Consider the following 13094-nt stretch of genomic DNA (forward strand, 5'->3'; position numbering starts at 1 on the left):
ATCGCATGGCATTCAATATACTGTTACGAATTCTATTACGGAAGAAACAATACATCATCGTCGTTGTCGTCATCATCGTAATCATATTATTACGCGTATAATATGTTTTGAAGTACAAAGTAATAGTTCTACTGAATTTGTTTGATTTGTTATTATTTTTCTCGTATTCTATCTCAAGTTTCAGTTGGCAAAACATACAAATGATGGATGTGTTCTACAAAAATATATACAGGTCACTTTATTGCTATTATCTTATGCTAACAATTTATCTGTACTTGAGTGGTCGGGTTCTCATTTATTATAATCCTTATTGTACACGATTTGTTCTTATTAAAATACGGACATACGGTGTTGTCCATTATCTAAGTTCAGTATTTAATTGAACTTAAATGTCAAATTCGAAAAAAATTAATCATACGGTACCAAATTTTATAAACGAAATCTGATCACTTTTATGTAGAATTATCATTTATCAGTCAATATAATAATAGTTTAAAAAAATTACTGTTTTAAAATTAGCAAAAATTAAACATCAAAAATTTTACCAATACAGCCTATTCAAAAATCAAAATCGTTTAAATTATAAATTCGTTTAAAAGATATAATTGACTAATATTTGTATTTAGATATTTATATGATAGATTCCGTTAAAATGATATGACTAACTAATTCTAATACAAGAATCTATAATAGTCGATTAAAATATTTAAAATTATTAAACTATGACTAATGATTGCTGTTTAAAAATGCTGTGAGGCACAAAAATAAATAATTTAGATATCTTATATGAATGTATCATTATTATTCTAAGTATTAAATACTATACAAAATAATTTTATGTCTTATACCAAACTAGATTAAGATTAAATTGGTTAAAAATAAAAAAATATACATTTAGACTAGTTAAAGAATTCTAATTACCACTACAGTTTCATTGAAAAGGAAAATATGATATAATAGTATACAATATTTATTTTTTTATTTTTTCCGTTTTTTTGATTGTATAAATAATAAAAATTAAAATAATTAAAATAATATAATTATAATGATAAAATTTCACAATTACACAACTTACTATTAAAATAACTATAATGGTAAAAAATTAGAGGAAAAAAAAACAAAGATGGGTGTTCAAAATTTCTTACATCTTAGTTTTAATCTTATAATAGAGCTTTCAATAAAATATATTAATATTTATAGAATGTGTATTTATATATTTGTATTCTTAAATAATTTATGTTCAAAAACACTACTTTCCGGAAATATAATAAAAACAGCAACTAACAATGCAAATTTAAATTTAAAAACAAAAAAAGCTATATATTATATTTAAATTTGTAATTTTGTTTTATTTTAGAATTTATACACTTAGAAAATCGAATTCCATACTATAACAATATAATATAATATATGAAAAACAGTTGTTTTATTTGGAGTTCCCTATACAAAGCCTATTATAGTATTACACTATAATTAATGCACTTTTTTCAATTTAAAAATTATTTTACTTTACATTTTTAAACTAAAATTTTGCATTTCACATTTATAAGTCTATACAATTGTTATATTATCCACATATTTATTTAGCTTAAAAAAAAATGATTAAATAAAGAATCGTATTGTGATGTATAATTTTATTTATTTTTTTAACTAAATGAAATAATAATAAAACTTACAATAAAATACTATTTAACATGAAGATTCTAACAAAAATAATCATATTCTTATACTTTATTCCAATTTATTTTACTGTAATATGATATCATTTTTAAAAATATTCAATTCAATAATTTTTAGGGTAAAAATTGAAAATAATTTATTTTTTACATTTAAGTACAATATTTAAACTTAATAACAATGTATAATATATTAATTATAGTATACATATTTAATTATTTTATATATAAGGTATATTTTTAATCTTATAAATTTATAAATGAAAACCAATAATTTATGCATAATATTACATTGACAATACCAATTAGTTATTATATTTTTTTAAATAATAAACTAACTAAATTTTTAGATAAAAATATACTAATCGACTCGGGTAACTATTTAACTTTGAGCAAAGAATGTAAGAATAAGAAAAAGATTTAAGTAAAAAAATTATAATTATTTTTAAAGGAATTAAGTATGAGTGTATGACAATAGTCTGATTACAATAGAAGACTCAATCTAAACGTTCCTAAGTATAATAAAACAATTGTATTAGATATTAATTTTATTTTATAAAATATTTTTTCGTAAAATTAATATTTTCATAGAAGATAAAACCAAAACTCTGGTTAAATTTGATTACGTCAACGTAGTTCTATTAATAATACATTCAACAGTTATTAGTTATTACTTATTAGTTACTACCTACAAAATTCAAGATAGGTATAATATAATATCTGCAGTAGAAATGTTAACATAATTAAAGGTAGTTCAATAGTTTCAGTCTATCATTAATATTCACTCAAAATATGATCAATAAAAGCTTTACAATATATATTAAATTAACACAAACTTCTCATTATCTTTTACTTTATATTATATGATATCAGTCACAGGAGCGTGTAAATAAAAATAAATTACAATATTCAAAAATTTTCGTTTTTTTCGCTCTATTTAGGTATGCGTACAAATGGTTTAAATTTATCTTTATTGTCATTTTATCGAATATTGTCTCAAAATTTATCTCATTTTCGATGATATAAACGTATAAGTACCTAATTAACTAGAAAAATTATTTGCCTGATAAATTCATACCTAATTTTCGATGATTATTTAAAACATAACTCATAATTAGGTAAGTGGATGTTACAAATTCAAATTTTCAATATTGATATTTCTACAAAAATGTTTTTAAAAAAAAGTTAACTATTTGTCAAATCAACGGTTACACTCGGAGTTTAATATACAGTAGCTTAAACTTATTACTCGCACATATTTTCTGAACGTTCACTCACTCTATAGAGACTAAAATATGTATAATAAATAACACAGATAAAGTTATCAATACAATCTTAACAGACCAGACACAATATATGAAATATACATCAAATAATTTTTTGGTAACTTTTTTGATATTGTAGAACTTTATTTTCACCACAAATGTTGTTAGTTATTACTTTTGTGCTACTAACTATAATTCAATAGCACAACTCTAGGCAATATTTTTACTGAGGTAAAAGTTTGCTAGAAAACTTATTCTGTTGGTGGCATGAAATTAGAAAAAAAAACTCTGCTGGTAAAAATAAAGTTCAACAAAATCTCGGAGTGTTCTAACAGTGTTCAATAAAATAAACTTAACATTTTTTTTATTTGGGAAAAATGTCGCATACATACATATTGTTACGAGTACAGATAATTGATAATCAGTGTAAACACTATAATAATAACAGTACACATATAAATAAAAAATGATAAATTGTATATTATTTTGTTGAAATATATTGTCGTTTTTTAAATAACAACAATATTATTCGATATCGAAATAAATTATTAAGAATACTTTCGTTGCTGTCAAATATTTTTTTTAATGGATTAAGAAGTGTATTTTTTTTCGACATATGTATTTTATTTACATACCTTTTGTTGATAATTTAACACACTTCATTCGAATTACTTGTTCATGTGGTGAGGTGATGATATAATAAGCTATTATGATACTTTTAACATTTTTAATAATAAATAAAATAATCTTAACATTTTTGAAAATCTAAATTTTAAGACATAAAAATAAAAATAACATGCCATCAAAATCCCAACCATAATATTATAATATTTTATATTCGTCAAAATTATTTTAAAACACACTGACATTTTACTAAAAATTACGATTAATTTTTTTTTTCAGGACTACCTAATGATCTTAGCGTATACTGGCAACAGTATCCATGGCCTTTGGGTGAAGTTCTCTGTAAATTTCGTGCTTTAGTTTCAGAAATGTAAGTATCTAAACAATGTTAATAAAAAAAGTTTATGTTTAACCAATGTTTAAATTATAAATAATGATTTACATAGATTAAAATTTCAAAAGTCAATTTCTATGTAGATCGATATAATATAATAATACATTCAAATATATATTTTATAATTGACAAAAATAAATCTAACTAAAATTAATCATAAACAGAATGATTGAATTTTTAATTGTGGAGTATGATTAATTTAGCTAGTTTTTGTCACATAATCAAACTTTACTAATTTTAATTTCAACAAAACATATTATCATCCTTTTGTATTAGTAAATTCCACGAATGTATACTATATTTAATGAAAATCATTAATTTTAAATTACTTTAGTAAACTTTAATCATCGGTTAACCACCAAAAATTCTTTATGCCCGATATCGTATTAGGTGTTTAATAATAATTATTAGTATTATAATATCACATCATAATTATTTCCGATCTATTTATTTCTAATTATCTGCAAGATAATAATAATATATTTCATTATACCCACCAAAACGCATACAATAATGAATGTAATACGGTACGTTATGACTTATGACTTATGATTTGTCTCATATCTATTATTATTATAACCTGTATACAGGACTTCGTATACGTCAGTGTTGACCATCGTGGCATTTTCGATGGAAAGGTATTTGGCCATCTGTCATCCCCTCCATTCATACGCCATGTCCGGATTGAAGAGAGCTGTACGAATAATTGCAGTCGTTTGGGTGATTTCGTTTTTTGCCGCATTACCGTTCGCCATGTTCACTACGGTCGACTATGTGGATTTTCCACCGGGTAATAAATAGATTTTAATAATAATAAATTAATTCACGCTGAAGTATTTTCGCTGGTTGGTTCTTCCCTCAAGTCACTCAAGCCACTGCAGCATACAAAGAAAATAATCAATTATACTTATTGTACATTTTTTATTGTATAGATTGTATAAATTCTAGATTAAAAATAAAAATACCATAAAAAATATGCTATGTACAATGTTCATAATATCGTCGCTCAAGAAGCAATACCATTTATCTCAGTTTTATCAATAATAGACACAATTTAATTAGCACGGAGATGGGTGGTGTTGTCTTAAGACTTTAGATATACTGAGTTATTATTTTTTTTCGATTAACACGTTATCTATTTACTTTTAAAAAAGTATAGTGACATTGGTTTGCAAACTGCCGATTACACCTGCTGTAAACATGTTTTATTCAACTTCATGTCAGAAGATTTGTACGAAGTAGTTCAGGAATAAATCAAGAATCACATCGTTTCGAGTCGAGAAGTGGTCATATCATTAAATATTTCATTGTAGGCATATTATAATAGTATAAAAATTGCGCGTACTAGCGCTACAACTGCTTACATATAAATATGATTGGTGTAAATTGGGTTTTCAATAAGTGGAACGTAGCTATTACGTCGAAGGCACACGATATCGGTGCCGGTGAATGAGTGTTTACGAAGATATCACCAGAGGTCAATCTTCCAGACGAAAAACTCGACGTCGTCGGACGTAAAAACGTAGTTTTATTCGGCATCCAGAGTATTGTGGATTTCGTGTCGTTCAGTTGAACGCGACTAGCAAAGAAAACAAAAGTTCAAAACGAAAGCGGCGTCGTAACAGACGCGGAGCGGTTTTTTGGTGTCACAAGTGGTGGGAGACGAGATCATCAGTAAAAATCGAGAAACATAAAATTATAATCGAAGTATTCGCATACATATAAATAATACAAAAACAAACAAATACAATAAAAAAATAATAAATACGAATAAAAAAAAAAATTATATAATTCGCGTTGCGAAAATGGTAACTTTGATTGAAGGCACAAAATAAGTGGTGACAAAGCGTTATCGTATCACCAAAAACTTTATTTTAAATCTAAGATACGGTCGATTCTGCGAGAAATTTCAAATAAAACAGTGTTGCTGACTAAATTTTACCAAAATATAAGTTAGGTAGTGTTGATTCTTAAGCGACGATATTTTATTTTGAATTTGTTTAGTTAACGCTAGGTATCCAATATTTATTTAGATATATTAAATCCTTATTTTGTGTTTTATATATAAAAATAAAAATAGTAAAAAAAAAAAATTAATTGTTGAATACAAAAGGCCTACATTTAATTTCATTTAATCAACATCTTTATTCAAGTTAATTTAAAAACAATAAATAAAAATATTGTTTGACATTAATTTTTTTGTTGCTACTTTATTTGTTTTCAAAGCATGTATATCACATATTTCAATATATTTTAGTGCTTTAAAATCTGAACCCAGATTATAAATTTACTAAGCCAACTAATTGATTACTCGTTCAAAATTTTATTTTACGAATTAAAATTTTCAGAAAAATACTCCGCTTGAATATGAAATAAAAAATATATTCTACTGTAATCCAAAAAAATAAGCAGCTTAAAAGCAATAAAAAGATTATGTTATGTTAAATTTTTATAAATACAACCATAATATCATGTTGTCTTATGATAACTTCAAATTATGTAAAAAAATAAATATATTTACAAAAAATGGTTAATATTATTAGAAAAAAAAACAATGTCCTTACATTATAAAGTTACTTATCACTCTACATACTATTATTTAATAATATATTTCTTGGATATTCGCACTATCCTATTTTGCGTTAATATTTTAGTATTAATTGTTTTATTATTAGTATTAAAACAAAACACGATTTCTCTTTATACAGATTATAAATGCAGATGACAATGTTCCGTGTATAAATAATCGTATTGCTTGTACGCGACTTCGTCGAGAATATTATAATAGTTACTGAACCAAATTAAATATTATATATTATTCAAGGGTCAGGATATCCGCTGTACGAGAGCGCGTTTTGCGCGATGCTGGATAAGAACGTGCCTACAGGAGTCCCTGTATACGAGTTGAGCTCGCTGCTGTTTTTTCTTGTACCAATGATGATCATTATTGTGCTATATGTGCTCATCGGACTCCAGATCAGACAGAGTTCTAGACACTCGCTGGGAAAACAAATGACGGGAAACGTGCACGGGGAGACAAAACAAATTCAATCGAAAAAGTCAATAGTCAGGATGCTAGGTAACTATATTATTGCAAAAAAGTCATTACAAGAATAGTTATCAATACAATCAAAATTATAGTTCTTATATATTTTTGAATATTAATACCTATCTATTTTCAATCACTTGTAAGAAATTAAAAAATAAAAATTAATAATGATATCTACTTTGTGAATACCTATAAGTATAAATTATATTATTATGTATTGGTAATTTATAGTAATATCATATAAATATTTTGATAAATCAAAATTAAATTTTATTCGTAGATTATAATAGCAATTTACACAATACACCAGCGTCTTTTTCAATTATTTATTAATTTTTAAGACGTTAAAGATAACTAGATTACATATTAAATGTATGACTCGACCGAAAAATTGTTGATATCTGTCAACAACTATAAACGAGCATTCTATAAAATATTATACGATTGAACTACATTTTTATGATGACTACATAACTCATTTAAAAAATTTAAATTAAATAGCATATGTAAGCTATCCTATAATAATTTTATCAAAATAAATTCCAACATAAATCATGTAATAATTGGTTAAAAATACATTTAGTTTTGATTTTAAATTTATATGATGTCACTTTCATATAAAACAAATTAGGGAATGTTTAAAAAAATCAATTTAATTTGAAAAATAATTACAATTTGAAATGAAATGAATTAAACGATAGTAAATTTTTAAATGGCAACTTGTTTATACAAAATATGTAATATATATTATAATTACCAAATAAAAATATTCAATTCTACAAAAATATAGTTAATACAGAATGAATTTTTAACATAAGGTGCTTTTTTGACCAATTGTTATGAATTTTTACAAACAAAATTAAAACGATTTTTTCCTCCCACATTTGATGTATTGTTGATGCGTATTATTATTATCTAATGAAATTAACGATATTATCATAGATAGTAACGCGATAAATTATAATTAATACCTCGGTAATCGTTAAGGTATTAAAATAATTGTTGATCAATACCCATTCTGTTATAAATAGCAATTATAAAACTGTAATTAAAGTAAAATATAACAGGGACGTATAGGTATAGTATAATTGATACACGTCTCAAATGAATCATTAAATAAAATTTAAAATATATTACACTCTTATATTAAATATATGCTATTGGGAAGAAGGGGTAATTTTTAATTATTTAAATAAAAAGGAATAGTAATAAGAATGCATTTCATTAAGAACCGTCTAGTAATGATAATAATTCAAGAGCTAAAACAATTTGCTAAAGCTTTAAGAAATTTACTATAAATTCAAAACATTGATATCTTAATACAGGTATACATCCTACTCAACAGCCGTATTAAACAATATATTATCATCCCGAATATTCACGACTATGAGCACCTCCAAATAACGTTTGTTTCTATATTGTATTCCGGTATTCAATCAGATCCGGCACCAGATATTTTAGTTAATTCGGATGCAAGTTATCTGCTTAAAATACTTTTTATCATAATTGGTCATTTGTGAAATAACATTGAGTACAGTTACAGTTTTGTCAGTTTTGCCCCCCCCCCCCCAAACACCATAACATCATAATAATTTAAATACAATTGACTCTCAGGGGTGTAACTATCAAACCTCGCTATTTTGTCGAGTATAAAAAAACTTCTCAGTCAGCAGATGACTTAATCTTATCAAGATTCGATAGTATAATAAATAATAAAATAATAATTTTATAATATTATAATGTACAACGCGGTTTGCAGCTGCTGTCGTCATCGCGTTTTTCCTGTGCTGGGCGCCATTCCATGCGCAACGGTTGCTCTACCTGTACGCCAAGGACTCGCCGTACTACCCGCAAGTCAACGAATTGCTGTACACAATCGCCGGTTGCTTCTACTACTTCTCGTCGACGGTCAACCCGATACTCTACAATCTCATGTCGATGAAGTACAGGAGGGCATTTCGGGAGACGCTGTGCGGATACTCGGGTGACCAAAGGAACCGTATGTCCCGGGAACTGCAGTCGAGTTTCCGGGACACGACCGTGCCTCTGAACACGACGATCACCACCGCCGAGTGCAGCCGCAAGTCAGTGGTGCACCGGTCCACGAGAAACCTACAACAAACTGAACCATCGTATAACCATCACCACAATCATCATCATTATGCAGCTGCACCATTACTCGACGATTGCAGTGGCGGCCGCCCGCCTGCGACGGCCTCCGACGTGCTGGTGATGATCTCACCAGTCAACGGAAATGCACAGTGCTACAAAACGTTGCTTAGGGTGACTGTTCAAGGTTCCGACAACAAGCCCGCCGCTGCCATACAACACGGTAACTGCAACAGCAAACTGCAGATGCAAGGCTGCAGCGAAACACAAACCGAAAACCCGCATTGCACAGAAGTGGAGACTTGCATTTAACGCGGGATTACAAGCGAAACCAGATCATAATAGAATATTTTGCATGAACATTAAACATAATATAGTGCGTGTTGCACGTTTCTCTTTTATATAGGTCAACGTATTGCTCGTTTTCCTTTTAAGATATAGTATTATTATACATATAGAAACACAATGATTCACCGAGCGTGCTCATCCCAATTTTTTTTTTTCGTTTATATTAGTAGTTATTAAATAGTTTTTATAACTTTAAATTATATTTACTTATAAAATAACAACTTCAAATACTTAAATATTTTATGACATTTATAAGGAGTATCTTATGACAGCGATACTAACACTGTTTTTCAAACCACAACCGTCATTTTTATCGTAAACTTTTAAATAGGTAAATCATTTTTTTTTTAACATTACCTAATCGAAATTTGAACTAGTAATTTCCGAGTTATTAAACTTTATGTACTAAGAATAAAAATTATAATTAGTTTAAAAATATGAGGGCTACTTATATTTTATGTGGATTCACTAGAGGCTTCTATATCCTGTTCGGTTTGCTTATCAAACCCCCTTTAATTTTTTTCTCGGAAAAAAAAAATGAATAAATGAATAAAATTTTAAATATAATACACATATTACTTTTCTAACTCAATAAATACAAATATTCACTCTTAATTAGGTACCTCGTGAAAATTCAACGTTTAATTGAATATGTGTAAATATAATGAGAAAGATAATTGCAAAGATTATTAAAACTTTAATGCATAAAGTTTAGTAATTAAGAAACTGTTCATTCAAAATCTAATCATTTATCAAAGTTTAAAAAAAAAACCAATATGCTTAAAAATTAACAGAATAAAAATCTGATATTCATTTTAAAAAAAATGGATATTGTAATCGCCAAAGCACACTTTCTGATTACATTATTACACATCCCAAAATCTGAAAATATAATTTTTAGCATACTAAATAATTCCAAATATCAAGATATTTAAGTAATGAGTTTTCAAGAGAGTGAACATGCTTGATACATCACACGATACTGATTGATTTTTTATCGAACAACATTCATTTTTTTCAAAAACGATAATATATTTTTGAAATAATGAATAACCATTCTATCATCTTAATGATATATAAAGAAAATCACAAATATTTTATTTTATTAAGCCTATGGTTAATAGTTTCGGCAGTAATTCCCTGTAAATTGTTAATCTAGACAGACAACAATCATTGTCATTTAATTAATGAATTATTCCCGAAGAGAAAAACTTCGGTTTTTTTCCTAAAAAATTGAAATTATAATATATTAAAAAATATAAGCGGAAATTCAACTTTTTTTTTTTTTGTTATCGGTTTATAATATAATAAATATTAATACCGTTTATTCATATTATTATGTTAAATTCACGATTATTGCAATATTTGTAAATTTCAATTTTACTTTATCTGCCGCTCTTTTTTACATTAGGTGCATAATAATTACATGCACTTATAGCCACACTTCGACATTTCACCAATGTTTGTGTATAATTTACGTATAATATACTATAATAATATTACGATTATTATTAAATATTACTATTTATCGTTATATACACTTATACATATTAACTCGATAACATTCCATCCATAATTATTTATTAAACAAATTTTGTAAATAAAGTTTTTATTCTTAGGTATATCAACATATTTAACTACATATAATATTTTCCTAATTAATTAATTTCTCGTGAAATCTAATTTGTCTAATTAATATAATGTGTGTTGATCAATTCTGAACAGGATGACAAAAATATATTTATACGTTAAATTACAATGTTTCATTTAATCACTTGAAATTAAAATTACTCTATTGAAATACAAATGCATTAAATTGATGATATCATATTGATTGCCTACTTTGAATATTGTTTTTGATATTTCATTAATTCATCCGTTGAAAAAATACGAATGAGTATACTTAGCTTAGGCGTGCGAGTGATATATACTTATTATCTTAAACTGTTCTAAATCATTTATTTTTTTCAGTTTAATATTACAATAATTAGGTACCCAAAATACTTAAAAATTATTTCCACGGTGTTCTTAAACAATATTAAAAAATATGTCTTACAAGTTAAAATTTAAACTCAATGCCCAAAACAACACCAATGGATAGTATATAATAAGTAGCAATGTAATATCACGTGTCCACCTTTTTAATTATGTATTATTGCACCTGAATAATTCATAAACAAACATTTTCTCAAATAACATAAATATCCAAATTTTTTTAATATGTTACTTTAACACAATATGGTTATGAATTGAAAAAATATTTATGAAATTACATAAAAATATCAACTAAATGTATATAATCAAATAGTCGTAGTTGAACGATGTACCTAAGTAAAGTTGTAAGTACAAAACATATAAACTACAATAACAATCCATCTTTAATTATTTTGATTTCTTGAATAACTATACACAGAGCGTAACAAAAAGTACTGATAAATGTGGTTAATTAACTAAATTACAATAAAATGTATTTCAATCAATATTTTTAAATAGTTTTTATGCCTGAATAGAATTTTAAAAGTAATTCATTGATTATAACAAAAGTTACTTGATCTATCAATTCTTTCTGCACACTTTTTACATACATAACATACACAGTCTTTTCCAAAAGTTCCCGAAATAAAAAAATAAAAATAATGTAATGTAAAAAAAAATTTATTCAAAGTAGTTCCCTCCCACTTCAATAAAACTGTATTTTCAAGTCTTCTATGGCCTTCTAAAACACTTTAACTGAAATGGTCTTTAACTTATAGGTTACGGCTTTTTGGATATCCTCAATGCTTTCAAATCTATTCCCTTTCAAATCCAATTTGAATTTTGGAAACATGAAATAGTCCGTGGGGGGGCTTCATTCTGATGAATGTGGTGGGTAGTGTATAGTTAGGACGCGTTTAACAGCTAAGAACTATTGGTTAATAGCACCCTTGTGTGCGGTTGTATTGTCATACGAGTACAGGATGAAAAAATCGCGATATTCGAATTTTTCGGTACGAACGCAGACAATGCGTTTCAAAAGTTGTTTCAAAACACCTTTATAAAATATACCAGTTACTGTAGTACCCCAAGAAAAAATTCTTTATGAACAAATCTGGTAATCGAAAAAAATAATCAGCATTGTCTTGACACGTGACTTTAGATAACGCCAACCAATCCACTCGTAAACAGCTGTTTTTTAAACACAACTCGCCATAAGCTTTTTGTAACATTTCAAACGAATTTTTAACGGATAATCCAGCTTTTAGAACAAAATTTGATGGCCGTATGTTGTTTGATTAAATTATCCATGTTTGATTTATAACCGATCAACCCTAAATACCTTTACTAAAACCACTGTCAAACTACGACAAACGCAGGTATATAGAAACTTGAAACTTGACATGCATATTCATCAAAGATCCTAATTTTAGTAATTTAAATTTTATAAAAATCCCGCCGCTGGTACTATTTTTATCACTTCATTTCGAAAACTTTTGGGGTGGACCTTACATACACATACACTACTTATGACTAATATCATATAATAAGTGTACATACCCAAGAGGTTTGAATTTTTAAAAAATTAAATTTTCCCTAAAGTTGTGTTTCAAACCACATGAATCTTAAATTATAAAATATTATATCCGAAGTAA

General features: G+C 26.4%; 1 protein-coding gene across 2 annotated transcripts in view; it reads left to right on the forward strand.

Annotated features, from left to right (window-relative positions):
- The window catches only part of LOC112594542 (neuropeptides capa receptor-like), a 113062-nt gene extending 102969 nt beyond the window's left edge, over nucleotides 1-10093 (forward strand). For both annotated transcript variants that reach the window (XM_025339355.1, XM_025339356.1), the window contains exons 3-6: nucleotides 3845-3935; nucleotides 4550-4749; nucleotides 6784-7038; nucleotides 8768-10093. In XM_025339355.1, coding sequence (XP_025195140.1) covers nucleotides 3845-3935; nucleotides 4550-4749; nucleotides 6784-7038; nucleotides 8768-9429 — 1208 coding nt within the window. In that variant the 3' untranslated portion in view covers nucleotides 9430-10093. The remainder of the gene's footprint in view (nucleotides 1-3844; nucleotides 3936-4549; nucleotides 4750-6783; nucleotides 7039-8767) is intronic.
- The last annotated feature ends 3001 nt before the right edge of the window (nucleotides 10094-13094 follow it).

Source organism: Melanaphis sacchari, unplaced genomic scaffold (genome assembly GCF_002803265.2).
Source record: "Melanaphis sacchari strain LSU unplaced genomic scaffold, SCAv2.0 Contig23_pilon_pilon, whole genome shotgun sequence".
In the NCBI taxonomy this organism is placed as follows: Eukaryota; Metazoa; Arthropoda; class Insecta; order Hemiptera; family Aphididae; genus Melanaphis; species Melanaphis sacchari.